Below are 24056 nucleotides of genomic sequence, written 5' to 3'. Positions count from 1 at the left end.
GAAGTCTTTGCTCTTTTGATTAATGTCCCGGCTAATATCTTTTCAATTTCACTAACTGGAATATTTCAGAAAAAAGAAAAAGAAATGAAAATAAAAAAAATTGATTTTAATCTAAATTCATATTATTTTAGCTCTTTCATATATTGATAATGATGATGGCGATGATGATGTTCATATTGATGAGAAATGATGATAATGGAAGTACGTGTGATGATTATGATAATAATAATGATGGAAGATCATTATCATTAACCTCCATCCTTACAGTCCCTAAAATAAACGAATGGATGATTGATGAATGAAGAAATCATTTTTATTACTATATTTACCATATACTTTAACGTAAACCTGGACTCTTTGAAATACTTTAAAAGCAGTAATATTATAGAACAAGAATTTTTCAACCTCTTGATGTAAACTCAACTGGATTCAAAATAGATGGGAAAATAGTATCTTATAAGCTGTAGTTGACCAGATAACATAACATAGTTTACCCCATTACCTACTTGTATCAGACCCAGGAAAATATGGGATGGTGAAGTATGATCTTTGGATGTTGGGTCTCACAGAGGCAATGATAAGTGATTGAGACCTTTGACAATTTGCTGTGCTTCAGAAGACACATCAAGTCAATTGAAATCATAGTTGTGACCAGTGTTTGTAATGTGTAAAAGGTAACTGTGCTAGTGACATGCAAAAGGCACCTACTATGCTCTTAGAATGGTTGGTGTTAGGAAGGGCATCCAACAATGGAAACCAATCCAAATCAGACTGAAGCCTGGTACATCCCTCTGGCTTACCAGTCCCAGTCAAACCATCTAACCCATATCAGCATGGAATATGTACACTAAATGACGATAATGATGATGATGAGGAGGATGCATATTGATGTGTAGCATACTGATCCATATTTTCAGATCTTCTCATATGTACATCCTATTTTCAACAAAATGGCAAGAATATATTTGAGGAAGATGTGGCCATCATATAAGTGATCAAGAAAGTTATTACTTTGTCACTGACTCTGTCTGTAATATCTTTTATCATTTACACATTTCAGTCATTGGACTGCAGCTATGCAGGGGGCACTACTTTGAAGGGCTACTTATGTTTTATTAAGCCTGGTACTTATTCTAGTGCCTCTTTTTGCCAAACTGCTAAGTTATGTAGATGCAAACAACCAGCATCAAAATGGGCAAAACACACACACAAACATATGCACACACACACAAACATATGCACACACACACAAACATATGCACACACACACACACACATGATGGGCTTCCGTACAGTTTCTGTCTATTGTATTTGCTCACAAGGCATTGGTCAATTCTCATTCCCTTAACAACTATCACACCCTTATCAATGGTACTGACTGGCTACTGTAACCAACTGAGAGCTGAACAGGCACATGCAGCAACCCCTCCCTTAAAGTTACTCACCTCCCATTCTCCCTGCCCTTCTGGAACCACTTCCATTTTTTATCGTCATCCCTGCTTACACTCTTCACATCAATCACCCCGTTTTATGTCTTCAGCTACTGATGTCTCTCATCTACTTCAGCAACTGATTTCTTTTGTCTCCTAACATCTTGCTTATCTGCTATCATTCTCAATGCCCTTTCATTTCTACCATCATACCCCACTTACTATAGTCCCCTTATGTACCTCTTTATCTCCTTCTCCACTGTTCCTACTCCTTTCACATCATCCCTTACTTTCTAATCTAGTCACCTTCCTGAACCATTTTTGTATCTCTCACCTTACACCTCTCCATACTGGTAATTCCCTCAACTGCACTTCTACCTTTGCTCATCACTCACTAAATTCACTCCCAGCCTCTTTCATTATCTTTTACTTTCCTTTACACTCTTTGAAGGCATCCACTCTCTCTTCCTCTCCCATGACCCACTGTCCATATCCTCTCTTATGCTCACCTTCTTGTACCTTGAGAGTTTGCTCTAGCTCTCTGTCACTACCTTTTTTTTATCTCCTTCAACTACTTCTCCCCATCTCTATAAACAATAGAGATTAACTATGTATCGCCTCTATTAGCAAAACATCTGTGTTTGTCTCTTTATCTTACTTTAGGCTTTCAACAAATACTCCCCACTTAGAAATGGGAGCTCTTTACTTTTCCTCTCCCTGATCTTTCTGAGTCTTACAAAAAGCATTCAGTACAGTCTGTAAAGTGGTGGCATTAGGAAGAGCATCCAGCTATAGAAATCATACCTAAAATGACACTAGATCCTGCTGTGGCCTTATGGATAGTCAGACCCTATCAAGTAGTCAACTCATGCCAGCATGGAGAACAGTTGTTAAATGATGGTGGCAATGATATACGTATATATATATATATATATATATACACACATACATATGTGTGTGTGTGTGTGTGTGTGTGTTAGGATTAAAATATAAATAGAACATCGTTATCAGTGAGCTGAAACATGACTAATGATGTGCCAAAGTCTAACATAATTTCATTATGTAAGACCTCATCTTCTTTAGTAATTTCCATAAAAATTTAGCATAGGGGGCACTAGTTCATGGAAATAATTAAAACGAGGCACATCCTGGATGGAATAGTTGAAGAAAATATGCATAATAAGCCACTGTGTAAAATTTGCTTTTGTTTGATTAAAACGATCTTCTGCTTCTTTCTTTTTTTTTTTGGAATACAAAGAGGGGTGTTTGTAAAATACCATTCCATGAAAGGGGTTGCTGAACAACAAGCTGAAAACTACTGGTATATGATTATAGGCAAGTTCCCCACACCTGACCCTTTTTTAATTGAAGTGAATATGTTAACATTATTGATCTGCATCATCCTAAAGGGTATTACTTACTTGATTTGCTAGCTAGCAAATAATGAATAGTAGAACTGCTGTTTTTCAATTTCAGCCATAAATTGGCATAAGAGATAAGTTGTTTTGATAAAGGTCAAAAAGACATAAAAAGGTCAATTCATAAATAGGGTGAAAATGGGTTGATGAAAGCAACTGAGAGAAAAGCTGGTGAGAATGTGGCAATTATTAGAAAGGACAGGAACTCAATCAAATAAATGGGGGATTGGATCTGCTAAGGAGCTCTGGAGAGAAGATATAAAGGCTGGCAGAAATAACCAATTAGCTAAATGAGAGAGAGAGAGAGAGAGAGAGAGAGAGAGAGAGTAAGAGGTAGAAAATATTTTTATATATAGAGGGAATGATAGATAGACAGAGAAAGTAAGAGAGAGAGAGAGAGCAAGAGAGAGAGAGGGAGAAAAGGTAAACGTTTATGCATGCATGCATACACACACACACACACACACACACACATACATATAATGAGAGAGAAGGGGAGAAAGAGAGAAAGGATGGGGAGCCTTTAGATCATTTATACTATAATTTTCACTATGAAAGTTACTCAAAAATTGCTTCTAAAAAAATAGAGCATCTATAATATACATTTTAGATACATGTGTATAGTTGTATTGCAACTACTAACATTTTATGAAGCTTTTGAAAATAACATTGAAACAAAAGGAATTATAGTAATTTTTCTATTAATTGTTTATAAAAGGATGGCTGGCATTGGTGATCTATGGTGGCCATTTCAGATGTTTGAGCATAATATTGCTATTGTTGTCTAGTTTGAACTTTTATAGGTCAATGCCATTAGAAATAGATGCAGTTAGATTGAGGAGTTCCATCGTATTAAAACTGTGTGAAGTCCTCAAATTGTCAGAGATTAAGGGTTAGAACCTATAGCAAGTTTGAGGGATTTAGTTCTGCATGGTGTATGTTTTAACATACAAAGGAAGAAAAAAAGAGAAAGAACAAAAGACTTTAAAATCAATAAAAGGGTTAAGATATGAAATGATCAGACTTGGGGGAAAATCACAAAGCAAGATATGCACACACACACACATGCACAAACTCTCACACACACACACACACACACACACACACACACACACACACACACACACGCACACACACATGTATAAACTATAACCTGTCCATCCATCACATCATCTTTATTTCACTCATATCTAGAAGCATGAAAATATGATAGTAGTGAAACATTCTTGTTTTGAAAATAAATGTCCTATTATTTCAGGAAAGAGAGACTGCAATTCACATCTTAACATTAAAATGTGAGACATTTTCCTTTTGGACAGAATGTAATTCAACTGAGTGGAGGCACAATGGCCCAGTGGTTAGGGCAGCGGACTTGCAGTCATAGGATCGCAGTTTCGATTCCCAGACCGGGCGTTGTGAGTGTTTATTGACTGAAAACACCTAAAGCTCCACGAGACTCCGGTAGGGGATGGTAGCAAACCCTGTTGTACTCTTTCACCACAACTTTCTCTCACTCTTACTTCCTGTTTCTGTTGTGCCTGTATTTCAAAGGGTCAGCCTTGTCACACTGTCACACTGAATATCCCCGAGAACTATGTAAAGGGTACATTGTCTGTGGAGTACTCAGCCACTTGCACTTTAATTTCATGAGCAAGCTGTTCCATTGATTGGATCAATTGGAACCCGCGATGTTGTAAGCGACGGAGTGCCAACAACAATTCAACTGAGGAAAAATATTTTCCACCCTTCCACTGCAAATAAATAAATAAATAAATAAATAAATAAATAAACAAATAAAAATAAATATGGAACAAATTCCCAGCAACAAGTCTTTACTGAAGCATATTGAACCAACACTATTATAATGTAATTCCCATTGCAAATATGTGTTCCTGTGGAATTGAAGACTAATTTGTCATGCTTCCTATTGAAGAATATTCTTGAGCTCTTCTGCTTCTGTAATTGGTACAGATCTGGTATAAGGTATCAGGATGATGACATCTCTGTGTGGAAAATGGCTAAGGAGAAATGAAAAGTGCAGCCATCTGTACAGGAGTAACCACATGGCTAGAAATAACAGCAAGTATGTTGTTAATAGTGCAGCAATAATTGTTTCCTCCACCTTTTTTTTTTTTTTTTTTGGTGGTGAGGATAGAATCATCATCATCATCATCATCGTTTAACGTCCGCTTTCCATGCTAGCATGGGTTGGACGATTTGACTGAGGACTCGTGCAACCGGATGGCTACACCAGGCTCCAATCTAATTTGGCAGAGCTTCTACAGCTGGATGCCCTTCCTAACGCCAACCACTCAGAGAGTGTAGTGGGTGCTTTTACGTGTCACCCGCACGAAAACGGCCACGCTCGAAATGGTGTCTTTTATGTGCCACCCGCACAAGAGCCAGTCCAGGGGCACTGGCAACGATCTCGCTCGAAAACCCTACAAGGTCAGTCAGGCGGTACTGGCAACGGTCACGCTCAGGATGGTACATCTCATGTGCCACCCGCACAAGAGCCAGTCCAGGGGCACTGGCAACGATCTCACTTGGCTTGCCGGGTCTTCTCACGCACAGCACATTTCCAAAGGTCTCGGTCAGTAGTCATCGCCTCGGTGAGGCCCAATGTTCGAAGGTCTTGCCTCACCACCTCAGCCCAGGTCTTCCTGGGCCTACCTCTTCCAAGGGTTCCCTCAACTGTTAGGGTGTAGCACTTTTTCACGCAGCTATCCTCATTCATTCTCACCACATGTCCAAACCAGCGCAATCGTCTCTCTTGCACACCACTACTGACGCTTCTTATGTTCAGCTTTTCTCTCAAGATACTTACACTCTGACGGGTATGCACATTTACATTACACATCCAGCGGAGCACACTGGCTTCATTCTTTGCGAGCTTACGTATGTCCTCAGCATTCACAGCCCATGTTTCACTGCCATGTAGCATGGCTGTTCGTACACATGTGTCATACAGTCTGCCTTTTACCCTGAGTGAGAGTCCCTTTGTCGCCAGCAGAGGTAAGAGCTCTCTAAACTTGGCCCAGGCTATTCTTATTCTAGCAGTTACACTTTCAGCGCACCCACCCTCACTACTAACTTGGTCACCCAGATAGCGGAAGCTATCAACTACCTCTAGTTTCTCTCCCTGGAATGAGATAGAAGTTGTTTCCTGTTTGTTTACAGTCTTTATTGCACCTGAACATCTGCCACATACAAAGACTAACTTTGTAGTTAATCTGCCTTTGATATTGCTGCACCTCTTATGTGTCCATAGCTTGCACCGGGTACATCTTATAGAGTTACTACCTACTCCTTTACTGCATACTGAGCAGGGCCATCTACTTGAAGGGGTTTGTGTTTTATCTACCTTCCTACTTATTAGGATTTTGGTTTTTGCTAGGTTGACTCTAAGGCCCTTCGATTCTAGTCCTTGCTTCCATACCTTAAACTTCTCCTCTAGTTCTGATAGTGACTGCGCAATTAGTGCAAGGTCATCAGCATAGAGGAGCTCCCAGGGGCAACCTGTCTTGAATTCCTCTGTGATCGCCTGGAGGACTATGATAAATAGGAGGGGGCTGAGGACGGAACCTTGGTGGACCCCTATCTTATATTTCCTGCTATGTATTGTGATGGATGGGTGTAATTTGGAAGTGATTTAGTTGCCATTTCTTGCATGCTAAGCAACTACATAGTGCTTGTAAGCATTATGTTTCTCAGTTAAGGTGAGAGTAATAGGGCAGCATTGCGTAGGTTCCCCTTTTCATAAGTGGGACAACTGCAAGATAATAACTATCTAGATGATTGAATATTTGAAGTATAGCTCTGTATGACTGCTTTTAATGCAGTCACAGAGCTACACTTCAAATGGTCACTCATCTAAATAGTCATTATCTTGTAGTTGTCGCATCAGAACTATAGCATCAATAGTTCTATATCAATAAATAATGTCCAATAAATGTATCCTATATTAAATGGATCCATTAGATCAGTTTGTTGACAATACAGGCTGCAGTTACACTTTACTTTCACTTGATCAGCAATTTCAAATGAGATTCCTCTAACATTGGTTATGGGAGAAGTTATAGCTGTGTGGTTAAGAGGTTTGTTATGCAACTAGATTATTTGGATTCAAGACCATAGTATAATGCCTTAGATGCTTTTTACTAGAGACTCAGCTGAACACAGCCTCATAACAGAATGTTAGTATAAGCTATGTGGAAGTCTACTTGAAGTTTTACTACTGTTCTTTAGTAGACTTATACTTTGGCAAGCACCTATGACTTACATAGGGATGCTGAAAAGTTTTGGGCTTTAAGGATATCAAAAAAGGCCTGATTGGAAGCTGAAATTTCCAAGTTCTTTTACAGGGCTAAGAGAAATTGGAGGTCTGCTGCAATTGATGTGTGAATCTGAGAGGGGAATATGTTGAATAAAATCATAATTAACTGATTCTTCTGTATTTTCTTTTACCCAAAGCCAGGAATTTTTCATCCCCCTTCCTCGCAAGCATGCATGCATCAATCCATCCATCCATACATACATAGAAACATACATACATACATAAATACATACTTACATACATATATATATATATATATATTTGTTCAAAAGAATGAGAATGCTGCAGCTTTGGGCTTCACAACAAGTAAGTTTGGATTAAAATGCTTAGAAAGATATATTTCAGTGAAATGTACCTGAACTGTGCCAGACTGACAAAAGAACATTAAAACAATGGTGATGGTAACATAAAGTTTGTTAAGTGATGTAGGTTAAAAATGCAGTAAGTCATGTGATTTGTTTTGTTTATGTTGCAATCTCCTTTCTATAGAGATAGCATCAAACAGAACATAATTTCAATTGTTTGGACAGCACAAATTGAATGGTGTGTTTTGGACACAGACACATCAAGTGGAAATGATACAGCTTTGTTTAAAAGTGTACACATAATTATATGTGTAGATTATTTCTTTAATTGTTTCTAAATATATGTGTACGTATATACATACACACACAAACATATATAGATAAATACATACATGTGTGTATAATTTTATATATATATATGTGTGTGTGTGTGTGTGTATATATATACATACATATACATAGATACATATATGTATATGTGTATATAATTTTATATACACACATACATACATACATACATACACATGGGCATGTGTGTGTAATTTAATATCTATTAAATTTTATATATAGATTATAAATCTCTGTGTGTGTGTTTGCAGGAAAGAGAGGCTCACACACACAAATGCACACACACACATGCATGCACACACACACATGCATGCACACATACTCACAGAAACGGAAAAAAGAGAGCAAGAAATATCAGATTGTATTGAATTCTTTCAAGCATTTCATTCTGGAATATTTCAACTAGATTATAGGTTTCACTGTAGTAATGGCCAGCAGTGTTAAAAGAAATTTTATATTCAAGATTATAGAGAATTAACAAGACTGTCTTGTTTTCGTTGAATCATTTACAAGGAAACATCTATAATTATTGGAAACTCTGAAATTTCATTGAAGACAAACTTTTAAAAAATCTATTCCTAAATTGCTGATGTGATAGAATTTTTCAATGGAAGAGTGTAGCTTGATAAAGAAGGCAGGGCTAGTAGGTAGAGAAAATCATATCTATTCCTGTATGTGTATGTATGGTTTATATGGTGAGAAAGAAGCAGAGAGGTTGGATTGCACTTGGAGTGACAGCAGAATACAAACAGGTGAATAAACTAAAATAAAGAATATATATATAAGCAATATGAAGAATACAACACAGAAGTCAGCAATGAAGTGTTTACATTACCTCCCCATTATTTCCACTACAGGAAAGGAATATAAATTATGGTAGAGAAGAAATGAGGGTTATAGTGGTGGTATTAATAACATTGGAAGAGAAGAGAAAGAACAAAGAATGAAAGAAAGACGTTAAAATCAATAAATGAGCTAAAATGTGAAAAGAACAAACTTAGGGGAGAAAACACACACACTTTTATATAAATATATATATAAACTATAGCCAGTCTACCCATCACTTCATCTTTTCTTTTACTCATGTCTAGAAACAGAAATATGATGATGGTGAAATGTTCTTGTTTTGAAAATAAATGTTCTATTATTTCAGAAAAAACAGACACTATTACACATTTTAGCATGAAGGAAGTGAGAGACAAGTTCCCTTTGATAGTGTGTTAATCAACACGAGAAACATATCTCCCTCCCGATCACTACAAAAAGAAAAAAAGACAAAAACAGAACTAAGTCCCTGCAATATATCTCCAAAGATGTATACTGAATCTAGAAATATAATGAAAATTCCTGTAGCAAATATAAATAATCTATAAGGTGGAACTCCAGTACCTTGTAAATGTGACCATTTCGCATAAACACAATATCTTATACTTCTTATGAACCTAGATTTATTTCATTTTTTACTTGTTTCAGTCATTGGACTGTAGCCATGCTGGAGTACTGCCTCAAAGGGTTTAGCCAAACCAATCATCCCCAGGACTCCTTTTTAAGCCTGGTATTTATTCTATTAGTACAGGGATGTAAACAAACCAGCAATGGTTGCCACGTGACGATGGGTGACAAACACTTATACAAAGATACACAAGTATAGATATTTACGTATACAAGGGTTTTTTAATTTCCTTCAACCAAATCAACTCACAGTTTTTTGTTGGCCCAGGACTACAGTGCCCAAGGCACCATGCAGTGGGACTGAAACCAGAACCAGGGGGTGGGGGTGGAAGCAAGCTTCTTACCACACAGCCATGCTTGATCTAATACATAGGTACAATATAATAATTGATATTTTATATCTATGAACATTAAATTGGTATTTCAAATCTACTTACAATAAATAATTAAAATTAATGATATTTAGAAAAAAATTAGATTAAAATTGAATATCTGTTATCACATTTCCAGCTTGTCTGATGTTAAATTATTTAAAACATTGACCGAACATTGAGATACACAGTATCTTAGCAGTTGATTTGAACACAAAGGCGCAGACATGATTATGCGATAAGAAGCTTGCTTCATAACCATATGGTTCTGGCTTCTGCTGCATGGCATTTTAGGTGTCTTCTACTACAGCCTTGACCAGCCAAAGCCTTGTGAGTGGATTTGGTAGATGGAAACTGGAAGAAGCCCATCGTATGTGTGTGTGTACTTATCCCCCACCACTGCTTAACAGCAAGTGTTGGTATGATTTTGTAACTGAGTGGTTCAGCAAAAGAAACCAATGGAATAAGTACCAGGCTTAGCAAAAAATTTAAATACTGAGGTTGATTCATTCAACTAAAAATTCTTTGAAGTGGTGGCCCAGCATGGCCACAGTCAAATGACTGAAACAAGTAAAAATTAAAGGATAACCTGAATGCAGCAAAACAAATTCAGCTATTGTGGAGGTATTTCATGTATAATATCGAGAAATTTAAAAGCAACTAAAAAAGTTGGAGAGCTTATGGTACAACTTGTGGAAAAGCAGTCAAGAGTCCATCATTGACAAGACCAAGGATAATTCAAATCATGTGATCTGGTGGTCTTAGTACTGGAGGTGGAAGGAATTTGTCTCCATGTTAGCGATATAAACAAGAGTATTTTCACCAAAGCCAATATGAGAGTTTCTCTCATGGCATCTACCACAGTATAGTTTGTTATAACAGTAGGGTTTAAGTAGGGTTAAATATTTCATTTCAGTATTAATACTGCTCCTGTCACTTATGTAGATTTTAAAATAGATATTTCTTGAGCTTTGAGGAGGTTCATTTGAATGAAGCAGTTTCCCACTTCAAATACAATGCTCAGGCTTTGGAAGATAGTTTTTCCATGCTAAGATTGGTTGGATGACTATGCTAAATTAAAGATTATTGTTAAAGCATTATTTTACAGCAATACACTGTAAGAATCAAAGCACTATTTTACAGCCATACACCCTTCCAAAATCAGGTATGGATTACCAACTGGAAGGGCATCTTTCATAAACTAATACATCAATAACAGTCATCCAACCAATCTTAGCATGGAAAAACTTATGTAAGATTAACAAACAAATGAAAGAGCAAACTATTGTCATGAGCCTAGTATTTATAGCAATTTGTGAAATTTTAGCTGCATGTTTTTCATAAGCACGGAGGTATGGTATTGCAAGATTGGTTTCTTTATATCAATTGTGACTGTGTTTTGGTGATGTTGATGAAAAACTAGTTTATGTTCTCATTGAAGTATCATTCTAAGGTCTTAGGCTTGGCATGAAGTTTTTAGTTTGAATGAAAGACTAGGCGGTATGATGGGCAAACTACCAGCAGAAAAAAGTATGTGTGTGTGTGCGCACACATATGTGTGTGCATGTGTGTGTGTGTGTGTATCGTTAGAAGTAAATAACAACTAACCCATTAGTGTTCAGAAGGGCAGTGAAAACATGGCCGAAGTTTGTGTTTATTATTGCTGATTTGAATTAGAGTGGGCATGCTGCTATAGAGCAGTCTGACAAGATGTTTATTCAAAGAAATGAGATATGGACTGACTTCACAGACAGGCAATTTAGTTTAAGATGTTATTATGCCAGTCATAAGCAAGGGGTTTTGTCAATGACAAAGACGATGCTGCTGCTTTCAACAAAGTTTCAAAGATATAAATGTGTGTAATGTATGTATGCAGAAGTAGACCTTGCTCTATGGTAGAGAATGCACAGGGAACTACTGAGAAGGAAAAATGACTGAAGGTAATACAGAAGGTAGTCATTTGCAACAGTTTTTATCAGTTTTATAGCACTGGAAGAGGAGACGATAAAACAGTAGTTGTTATGAGACCCATTTTTCCATGTTTCATAAATCTGGAGCAGATTCCTATGAAGAAGAAACTATTGAAGATGTAACTATTTGCCAACAAATTTTTTAGTGAACATGAACCTGCTAAATATGACTGTACAAACAAGTGTTTCATTCAACACTGCATTGTGTACCTCTAGTCAGTTATTTCCTGCTTGACAAAGCTTTGTGCACATCAGCAATGTGCTGTTTACTGTTCTTCATATATATATATATATAAACATATATTTCTTTTCGGTCTTGGACTCCCCAAGCTTCGCACGCACTTCTTCACCTCTCCGGTTTATACTTCACAGCGTTCAATACACGCACACTTCTCCACGTCTCGTTGTACAGCCTTTTTGTTTGTTTATTTCACCGTTTTGTTTTCCTGTCTTGTTTTCCGTCCGCCACTATCCTTCATGAAAAAAATTTAATTTGTGTTCGTGGGAAGAGCCATTTTAACAATGCGTCGTGCCCTAACTCTTCGAAACGCCGGTGTTTTAATGGTGGCAGCTGATGAAGGATATGTTCTCTATGTGGCCTGCTTGTTTGTTGTACCTTGTTTATCATTTTGTCCATGTTCTTTTGCAATGTCATATACCCAGATATGTATCTATATGTACATGCAGATGAAAGTATGTACATACATGTACATATATATGCATATACTCATATATTGTTTATATATTGTTTATATATATATTATGATTGACCGTTGACTGAACACTATTCAATTTTTTTTCTCCGTATTTTTCTCCTTGTCTCCGTATTCTTTCTGTTGAAGAGCGTAGCTCGAATTGTATATTCTCCCATATATATATATATATATATATATATATATATATATATATATATATATATATATATATATATATATACATATATATATACATATATATGAAGAACCATTCTTACAGGGCTGTGAAGGAATGATTTGGTATTCATTACAGACAAAGAATAACAATGCAAAACCACATATGTCCCACAATCTTCTGACATCATTCATAGTCCAATGTTGTGCTTTTATACATACTAAATATGATGAGAATTTTCACCTGAGACTAGTCTGCAGTAAAAGGCCTTCCCACATCTGAGTGTGCACAAATATGTTCTAAATATGATCGTAAAATATAGTAGGGGATGGGGGAATTACAGGAGGGAAATGGGCTCATATAAAAAAAGAGAGAGGAAAATTGTCCAATTTGCAAAGATAGTTATTATAGAATGAATGCAAGCAATAAAATTACTTATTTTCATCAAATTTTTATATATTAGATTTTGCCGACATATCATTATTTCTCAAATAATATTTTATCGCTCTATTTTTTTTATTTATTTATTATGATCATTTTTTTTTTGGTTGGGTTCTTTTCTCTTCTTTTTTTTATGCTTGTTTCTTAATATAAGCTCCAGTTATAATCAAAAACTTCCTCTCATCCACACTACCATCAACTCATTCACTCATGTAACAATGTGATTGTGTGTATTAAATATGAAAATGCATACATGCACACACACACACAAACATGCATAACTGAAAGTATATACACACACATATATCAATATATATATATATATATATATATATATATATATATATATATATATATACGCACCCACATTTTTAGTACATCACAGATTTCCTGGAAGTTATAAACTCATATATATATAGACATGCAGGGATGTATGTATACGTGCATGAGTGTGTGCATATACATATGTGTGTGTGTGTGTGTGTTGCAGATAAAGATGGTAGTACTTGTGTTGGTGGTATAGGGGGGTAACTTGTGTTATTGGTATAGCAGGGGGTGGGGGTTGTAACAGCAGTTTTTGTAGTGGTCATAGTAGTGTTTCATGGTAACAATTTTACTTGGTGGTAATAGGGGCAAACATTATAGAGAATGGGTTGTCAAACCACTAACATCCATTTCCATTCAGAGGAATGTAAAATTGAGTTCATTTCCAGAACATTTATTCCAATTTGAAATTTTAGTTCTATAAAAAATAACAATATCTTTGAATTGCCGTAGTAATTTTGTTCATTAGATTTTTGCTTTTGTTATATATTTGTTTTCTTAATAATATTTTGTCTCCTATATTTATTCCTTATGCAGTTCTACATCATTTATATTATTATTATTGCTGTTGTTTTTGTTTTTGTTGGTGCCATTATCATTGTTATTTTTATTATTCTTAACATCATCATTACCAATCATTGCTGCTGTTATATATTCTTCCTGCATTTTATCTCATATATTTGTTTGCATAATTTTATTCACCATATTTTATACATCCTATTTATTTGGTGTAAAAACAACAACAGCAGTAACAGAAAATATTATTATTAATATAAAGGAAAATGTAGACTGCACTCCTAAGTTTTCGATGTGGAAGGTAAGTTTCTTGGGGTTTACTGCCTAATATATGATACATACACACACACACACACACACACACACACATATATATATATACATACATACACATATATATACATACACACATATATATATATACATATACACACTCACATATATACATACACACACACACATAGAGAGAGAGAGAGTAAACTAAACTAATCTTTCTTTTTTTTCATTCTGGAACAAAATTGGAGTTTTGAAATAAATATAATTTTTAAAGACGCAAGGCAATTTGAAATACTGCTATTGATGATGACAACAATGATGATGGTTAAACAATTGCAAACAAAATCTACAGGATTATTTATTTGGTTGCCACAATGTATTTTGCTTCATCATTTCATTTTTTTCATATTGAAGATACATACTTGTTCGAGGATGCTGAAATCTAAAGTTATTTACAAAACCTCATGGTTGATGAAATTTATGGTTTTCTCTTTTCACAAATGATCATAGATGATATAGATTATAGGATGGGTCTCTCTCTTTTGGATTATTAATAAAGACTTCTTTCCCCCACATCCTTCAGTAGTGCTCTCTTGCATTTGAAAATTTAATCAAAATCCTACAACTGTGATTGGTTCAACAATATCTTGGAAATGTTTTCTGCTTATTGGACCCCATTTACCTTACATCTCTTGGATTACAATTGCAGTTATTATGTTCTGTCTGTGAACAAGATACATAACTCTATCTGAGATACATAAGTCTGCGTAGATAACATTGGAAGGTTCCACTGTCAATGGTTAGAAGAAGGAAGGATACTATCTGTTGGGAATATAAATTATTCCATAGATTGCAGTGAGCAGTGGCATGGTGTAAGTGGGAGTAACATTGGTGATTGCCTGGACACGAATTTCAAAAGAAAAATGAAGTAGTAATAATAAATAAAAAATGGCATGTATTTCCCATGATTTTTGCCTTGCCCAGACACTGGCAACCCATGCTATTTCGTAGTGAGTGCTTTTGTGAAAGATTTTATGATAATCAGTTGAGTGTTTTTTCTTTGAATATGATCTAGGATGTCTATGTGTGTAGCAGTATTGTTTCAGAAGTGGGACAGTAGTTCATTGAGAGCTTCACCATAGCTTTTGTAGTGGGTTAACAGTTGTTGGGAGCCTAAAGTATTTTCTGGTTAGAACTGAATGATTTCCTACATCTATAAAGAAATCCCAACCTTTGGGATGTAGTCTTGGCAATCAAAATAATGTGTGGTCTTCGTAGTAAGGCATCAGATATTGTAAGGTAAAACATTAGTAGAGTGAGTGAAGGATTTAGCTATGAATTTTTTGAAATTGTTTTTGCCAGCTTTCTTGATATGTATATTGAAGTGGTTCAAAGCAGCAGAATGGCATTATCATATTATTGGATGTTATTGAGTTCTTGGTTCACAAAATTCATACAAGTCTAGTGAGAGACATTTCAGTTTCATGTGTGGAAAGAAGGAGTCTTGAAGGTTAGGGAGAGGTGGACTGCAATGTCATTTGTATAAGAATGCTTCATTAAACATAACAGCCAGCTGGTTGTCAGTCTACAGAAGGAGCAAAATTAGATATATAATGAATCCCAGGTACAACAACTTAATGAACAGTATGTACATAAAAGTATGACCTACCAATATACAACAGTGTTATCTAACTAAAAATTATAATCTAAGAGATAAAAGATTATCAAAGGTTGATAAGCAGACACGTTTCTCAGGCATTTGTTTGATCAATCACAACTTAAAGCAGTTGCTAGACCTATCACAGGTAATTGTTAAGCTAATTATAGCTGAAGGCAGTTGTTAGACCAAACCTGGCTGAAGAATTTTATCGAAATTTTAAAATTTACTAGATCCCATGTAGTGGATGTAGGAAAAGAATATCTTTATTAATAGCAAATCCAAGAGAGAGACTTAAGATGATCCATAAGCATTTGTGAAAACAACTATAGCCTAATCTGCTAAAAAATTTAGTAGATGACTTTGAATATCAGCAGCTCTGAATTACATGAAAACCAGTCTTTATATGACATCATCATAAAAAAAAAGCAAGCTTTCTGATTGATTCAGTAATGCATTTCAGCTGTTTGCTACACGTCTGTCAAAGTCCAGATAAAATCGAAGCTATTCAATGTTTCAGTCTTTGAGTAAGTCAGCATTAACTTATGTAATGCAGTAGTTTTAAATATTTAATTAAGAAATAAATATATAGTAAAGACAAAAAATTATATTGGCCATGATTATTATTGTTGTCTATTTTCATTTCTCTTCCAAGTTCCCTGCAGTGGGCCAGCATTTGGTATAGAGAAGAGAGTTGTAATCTCAGTCACTTTTATGCCATGGAAACCTAGGTTTCATGGTAGACATAAGTCTCAGTCTTGCTAAGTTCTGGAGATTAATTAGATATGTTTTGGTATTATTCTGACCTCATCAGCAAATTCCAACCACCCCCATACTTGCTGATGTCATGGCTTATGAATCACTAAGTGAAATATATGAAGCTTTACTTTTGTAAGCAGAAAGAAAATTGAATTGTTTAAAGATAAAATAATTCAGAAATGTCTCTTATGTAAGAAACTACATTTCACTTAATATCAACATATTTAATAAAAGTAACACCTAGTTTACAATCTTAAACTAATCTTTCAGTCATATGGGTGCCTCCAAGGATTCTGAATATTTCCATTTTCTTCTGATTACATTACAAAAGAAGTTTAAAGAAAAAAATGACATTTGTTTAATATATCTACAGCTAGTGCATAGTATGTCCTTCAGTTTCATATCAGCAAGCACTAACAGCAGTCTTGCTTTGTGTCACTGTGGTTTGCACCTCAGGGACTTGCCATTATTGATTTCGCTACTGTCTGCTATTTATTTTTTCTTTTACTTTATTTTATTTTTCCTAAAGTTATCGAAACATTTAAAAATATTTCTCATCCCATACTATTTTCTTTTTCTATTATACCACACTTTCAATGTAGTGAGCTAGGAGGATCATTATCACATTCGAAAAAGTGCTTAGAAGCATTTCTTCTTGCTTTATGCTCTGAGTTCAAACTCCAACAAGGCTGACTTTGCATTTCATTATTTTAGGGTTGATAAAATGAATAACTGGGGTTGATGCAATCAACTAGGCCCCACTCACCTAAATTTCAAGCATTTTGCCTTTAGTAGAAAGAATTATGTCATTATATTGTACTTTCGTTTTTCTGATTATATTTCAAATACAAAGGCATTACTTTCATTGCTATCCCCAGTGTTTGAAAGTCCTCTTAAAATGGTGTGTGTGTGTGTGTGTGTGTGTGTGTGTGTGCGTGTGTGTGTGTGTGTGTGTGTGTGTGTGTGTGTGTGTGTGTGTGTGTTTGTGGTTTTATGTAAGTTGTTTGGTGAGTTTCGTCATGCGTGATAATGTAGCAGTAATCTGGTACCCTAACAGACAAGGCTTTTGGTGGTTTATATCCAGCCACTTATGTGTTGTTAAAAAAGGATGTGGCATGCACAACAAAAGTCGATAGATTTCTCTGTTGCAATTTATACAAGACATCGAGGTACTGTGATGAGTGGTGAGATGCTGTGCAATCCATATGTTTCTATGTTGTCTTGGACAACAAGAGAAGCTGCTGGTGATGACAATGGAATGGCTAGTACCACTACTATATAATTTATACACTAATAACTAGCCAACAGATCAGAAAACTGAGTGGTTTCTCTATACTGACAACCTCTGTGGAAGCAATAGAAGCAAACCTCATGACTCCTCTATTGCAAAAATAACCACCTCCATGCAAAAACCCAGTGCAGACTGTTCATTTCATTTTAGGAATCATGAAGCCAGCCAACCTCTTAACGTCAAATGGTCTGGAAGGCCACTGGAGCACTGTACTCAGTTTACCTTGGAGAAATCTCAGACTGAACACCCTCCTTCAGTGATCAAGTTAAAACACCAAACTGAATGATGGTTCCTGAAACAATATCCAACTGAAATTAGTCAATAGTAGATGGGCAGCCACAATATACAATAATCCCTTGCCATATCGCGGATTATTATTTAAGCTTACGTCGTAATTCCTCCGTGGTGTTGTTCTGTATTTATAATAAAATAAATATATACAAATTATAAAAATGATAAAAAAATATACAGTTCAGCACTGTTTCTACTTCGCAGATTTTCACCTATCACAGGGGGTTTGGGAAAGTAACACCCGTGATAGTTGAGGGATTACTGTACACATTAAGATCTACTGCAATGGCCTCATATTTCTGTGGAGTATGTCCTAGCTGGGAGAGATCGATCCATATCAAGAAACTTGACTTAGTATTGAATAACACTTGCTGTCTCATCAGTGGATGCACGAAACCCACCAATACAAGCGTATCTCCTCACTGGCACCAATCTGCTGATAGTAGATGGGAAGTGGCTTGTCAAACCAAGATGACAAAGGCTACTAGTAATGAATGCTATCTAACCTAACAACCCTTCAGTTGAATTTTCTCAGTCATTTCCAGTCCCTTACATCTCAAGAAGAATTCAGATTCCAGCTCTAGATAGAATATCTTGAGAACAACCCAGATTCCTATCGACATGAAAATCCCACCTGCTGAAGACCTCCCTCTTGGCTCAGAAGCATGAATTCAACCACTTGAGAACAAGAATAAGGTAATCAAAAATGACTTTATTCAGATGGGGCTACAAAACTGGCCCAACTACCTCTGAATGTGGAGAAACTGACCATATTATGGAGCTATACTACCCAAGGCCAGCAGCTCAAAAGCTTCAATAAAAATGCAAATAACTGCATAAAGAAATGGGATAGTGTCAGTATGTTTTAAAGAATCAGAAGAAGAAATGTAATCCACCTAACTCATGCTAGTATAGATAAACAGATGTAAAATGATGGTAATGAAGGTAGTAATGATGATGATGAGGATGATGACAACAATGACGATGATGACAGTTATGTTGATCTGGCAATAATATTTATCTCTCACTTCTAAAGTCAAATTAATCACACATAGAAATGCACAGTTAATTAATGTAAGCAATTAACTGTACAGCTGGAGGAGAATTTTCCTACTAATCTTAGACTATTTTCTTGGGTTCTTGTGTAAGCAATGAGAAACTACTTAAGTCATAGAAAGCAATAGCCCCAAAACTCATAAAATATTCCTTGTCCAGACTTTGTCAAGAACTTTTTCCAGTTTCATCATTTTATATAAACAACTTCAGAACTCTATATGTTTAGTAAGTGACTATCTGAAACACTGTACTGAAACAGATAATAGACTGCAGAGAAATATTTTTAGCCATTTGAAAACATACAGAAACTTATATTTTACTAAACATTAAGTTTTTCAAAATACTCTTTATTATAAAGTGCCTAAAATGATTTGTTACCCTACTATAGCATGGTCACTGATGCAATTACACTGCATAGTTTAATGTCTAGTGACCAAATTATGCAAGGACAACAGAAATTTTCCACACTTCTATACAGTTGACTGTATTATATAACAGTTTTTCTGAGTTCTTACATCGTTGAAATGGCTCTTCTATGATGTAATTTCAATATAAGAGATGTAAATCATGGTATTTAAATACCACTTCCACTTTATGTTACATAAAAGATTAAAGATAAAAAAAATTATGAAATTGTTATTTTATTAATGATTAAAAATTATGATTTTATTACATATATTTATTTTATTATTTTACTATGTATTTTATTTTAATTTTAAAACATTGCTTGGGTTACAGGAAAATTCTAATTCCCAAAACTCTAGCTTTGTTATCTCCAATTTCATCTGGTAAAAAGTCAATAGATTGATATAAAATGATAAGCTACTTACTTGATGTCATATTTAACCATACTGTTTCTGAAGAATTCGGTTTCATCGATGTTATGTAAGTTAATGGAATGTACCATTTATAACTGGAAATAGAAGAATTGTTTTCGAAACTAATAGACAAGAGAGAAAAAAGCAGTAAAAATAATAAAAACTGCACAAATTGATAAAGATTTTATTGAATAGGATTGATATAAACGCACATAATCACATAATCACTTACAAATATATATATATACACAAGCATGTGAACATACATAAATTAACAAACATCTATGTGTAAATGTTTCTGTGCGAGTATGTATAAATATATATATATATATATATATATATACACACACACACACACACACACACATATACAGTTCTTAAACTATATTCTTGATTTATATTTGTAAATATGGTGTGTCTCTTATGCACACACATTCTCTCTCTCTCTCTCTCACACACACACACACACACACACACATGCACACACATACACACACACATGCACCACACACACACACACACACAGACAATGTTTTTGTTTTAGATTTCATAATAAATAAATAAAATTGCATATATCTACACAAATATGCACTTGCTACAAAAATGCATGTAAACACATCCTGAAGCACACATGCATATCTAGACATATAAGAGGCGCATTATTGATGTGCAGAAATACATACAGATCAATAAACCAATACACACACACACAAAAGTGTCACCAATTCACACACACACAATGGAGATTACTGAATGATTTGTGTCAAGTATTTTCATCGGAAAGTTTTAATGACAATAATTTTGAGAAGTTTCTTGCATGTGACATGCTCTTCAAATTGATCTGTTTTGGTTTGTGGAACTCATGGTTGTTATTATTGTTGTTGTAGTGTTAGGTCGTGGTGTTGTTGTAGTAGCAATACTGATGGTAGAGGCAGTAAAGCAGGAAAATAATTTGATAGGCTGTCAGAAAGCAGGAAATATTTACAAAAGTGTTATGAAAAAAAACCAAGTTAATTATAATGGCTTCCCAGAAATTTGAATAAACTTAATCACAGACAGTGCTACTGCTTTGCTTCAGCAGGAAAATGTGTTTTTGTACTTAGCTTAATAAAAATGACAGTAGCTTAAACAGAAAGAAATCAATCACAATAGAACTTTCTTTAAATCTACCTAACCTGTCACACACTGACTTCCTCTAAAGCATTTTGGCTTGTTTGCATGACATATTCAAAATCTGATTTCCTTGCTATAAAACTATAAAATCACTGAATAAAACTGTTTGTTGTTGTTACTGTTGTTGAGTAGCTCTATAACAATCCAGTAGCATAACTGTGACTTTTTGAAATGAAACAACATATCCATCACTTGACACATTGAGGCATATATACGTTTAAGATAACCTTAGAAATTTTATCCGTTTTCCAGTCGTAGATATTATAGCCCTCGCAGTAAGATGGGAGGAAGTTTATTGTAGAAGATTTAACTGATACATTCAGTATGGTGAGCAATGGGGTGGGTAATCTCATTTATGTTTAGTTTTATATCAAGCCTGAACCAGTAGACCTATGAACAAGGATATTCCTGTTGTGACCACTTTGTCGCTTCATTTAGGGCAATACATATGTAGCAAGGCACAAGAAGCCAGCGCCATTTTGTATGAAATCTTGCCGGTAGCCATGACCATGTCTGAGACAGGAGTGAGATCTCACCTGCAACCATTTGCCATGCACGAGATGACAGCGAAACTCTTGTCAGCAATGACTATATAAGCAGGAGAATTCAGACATTCACTCTTTTTCTTCCTTCTCGCTTACGCTGAGAAACACTGCAAGCTGGCAGCTCACAGCGGATTCTTATCCTGCTCTAACTTCACCTGTTATCTCCAGAGGTAATGTACTTCACATGAATGGAGTTATAACGAACCACGCACTGCTATAAAGATGGTCACTGAGAGCAAGCCACATGAATGAGAACTAAAATAAACAACTATTGAATTGCACTCCATTTATAAGCTTCTTCTTCGAGTTCCAGATCCTTAAGACTACAGAAAAAATTGTAATGGGAGAAGGAGATACTCCAGAGGTATCACAAGCCTTCATTTCCATTATACATACTTTGCATAGGAATGAATATTTTATACGAATAGAGGTTAAATATAAAGAGGAAAGGGATGTGCTCTGGCAATGGAAGCTACTATAACAGATAATGATAAAGGAAGGCATGGGAGAAAGACAGGAAAGTCAAATTTCAGGATGCTAGCTATCATGGATGGGACAAGACTGAGACAAATGGTAATATTTTGTGGCAGATTAATGAAATCTTGGACAATGTGGTAAAATGTGTCTGGTAATGTCAGACAGAAAATTTTTGATCAGCTAAGATCCTTCAAGTAATTATAAGATATTATATCTTCCAAATGGTATTTAGAATCTAAAAACAAGCTGACAGCTTTGATAAGATCAGTCAATCAAAATATTTGAACAATATAGACAATACAGAGTGGAGTGGATCAGGTCTTTAATGTGAACTGGTGAAAGTAACAGACATGTTTCAAACTTATCAGATCTTCTCAGCAAATCACATTTTACCTACTTAGCAAGATTAAGAATTATATATATATTTTATTACACACACACACACACACACACACACACACACACACACACACACACACACACACACACACACACACACACACACACACACACACACACACACACACACATGCATACATAAATTATAAGCAATGGAAGGTGTATCAGAAGCAGTATGGCTGAATATTTAGAAAGTTTGCTTTGCAATCCATGAAGTCCCTGATTGAATTCTGCTGCATGCCATCTTGGGAAAATGTAATTTTTTATAGCTTTGGGCTGGCCCATAACTTGAGAGTGCAACTGGGTAGACACAAACTGTGTAGATTCTGAAGCGAGGGATTCCACCTGTAATTCAAATGGACAATCTTGTCATACTTTAGGTCTTACTGATCATACCTGATTATTGTGTTAAGGATACATGTGTCTGTGGAATACTCAGTCATGTACATGTTAATTTCACAAGTTAGTACCTCAGTCAATTGAATACTGATTACATATCATTGAAGCCTAACTATGGTCTGCTGCTACTGCTGCTATCATCACCATCATCATCATCATTGTGAGGTGTGTGTGTGTGTGTGTGTGCGTGTGCGCACACGCGCATGTGTGTTTATTGGATCTAAATAATAAAATAAATTTGGCTTCTTACTAGCAAACAGGTAAAATTTAAGAATTTAGATTCGTTTACAATGTTCTTACTGTGACTGACTTAGAATTGTTCAAATATCATAAAAGTTTTGAAACTTTAAACTGTTCCTGCTCCAGTTCTTCTCTGAAATTTGGATATTACTGTGGAATATAGTTTTTGGATAACACATGATTTCTCTTAGAATCCTTTTTCACCTTTGCTTTGTTCCAGACACTGGTCTAGAGAGTTTTAATCCAATAACCATTACAATAAACCTAAAATATTTACTTTGAATATTGCATCTCTATATTTCTTATGGGTGGTTAATAGTTCTTGGATATTTTTCTACCAATATCATGTGAGAAAATTTAAAGAATATGCTATCCTAATAAATTTCGCTTTTTTTTTAAGCAACACTCAATTTGGGAACATTTCTTTCTCTTCTTGACCCACCTTAAATGCTGCTAATAATTTTGAATTCCATTTATTTAAAAGGTGTGTGGTTTTGGTTTAATTCAGCTTTACATTTAAACGTGCCCTCAAATTCACATCAAGCCTACTTACTTACTAACCTACCTACCAGCCTACCTACATATGTACATACAGACCAATCCATTTACCTACCTGCTTATCTAACTCCCTACCTATCCATTTACCCATCTTGACTAAAATCAACATACCTATCTACCTGCTTACTTACCTAAATAACCACCAAACTACTCATGTATGTAAACGCTAACCTACCTACTTATCTACGATTTACAATCATTATCATAATTATTACCATCAGCTTTATATTCAGATTGAATGGACCATAATAAAGCTGGGTCAATTCTTATTGCCCTCTGAAATAGATCTGTCTCCTATACCTTCTATTTTTGACATGATTTATGTGGCTGGATGTT

General features: G+C 35.3%; 1 protein-coding gene across 5 annotated transcripts in view; it reads right to left on the bottom strand.

The window, feature by feature from the left end:
- The window catches only part of LOC106869101 (endoplasmic reticulum aminopeptidase 1), a 1176109-nt gene that overhangs the window by 212802 nt on the left and 939251 nt on the right, over positions 1-24056 (bottom strand). For all 5 annotated transcript variants that reach the window (XM_089357447.1, XM_089357445.1, XM_052970645.2 and 2 more), the window contains exon 11: positions 19942-20024. In XM_089357447.1, the coding sequence (XP_089213573.1) occupies positions 19942-20024 (83 nt within the window). The remainder of the gene's footprint in view (positions 1-19941; positions 20025-24056) is intronic.

This window comes from Octopus bimaculoides, chromosome 9, assembly GCF_046866305.1.
Source record: "Octopus bimaculoides isolate indiv1 chromosome 9, ASM4686630v1, whole genome shotgun sequence".
In the NCBI taxonomy this organism is placed as follows: domain Eukaryota; kingdom Metazoa; phylum Mollusca; class Cephalopoda; order Octopoda; family Octopodidae; genus Octopus; species Octopus bimaculoides.
Note: the sequence above shows the minus strand (reverse complement) of the source record. Positions and strands in the feature narration are given on the sequence as shown.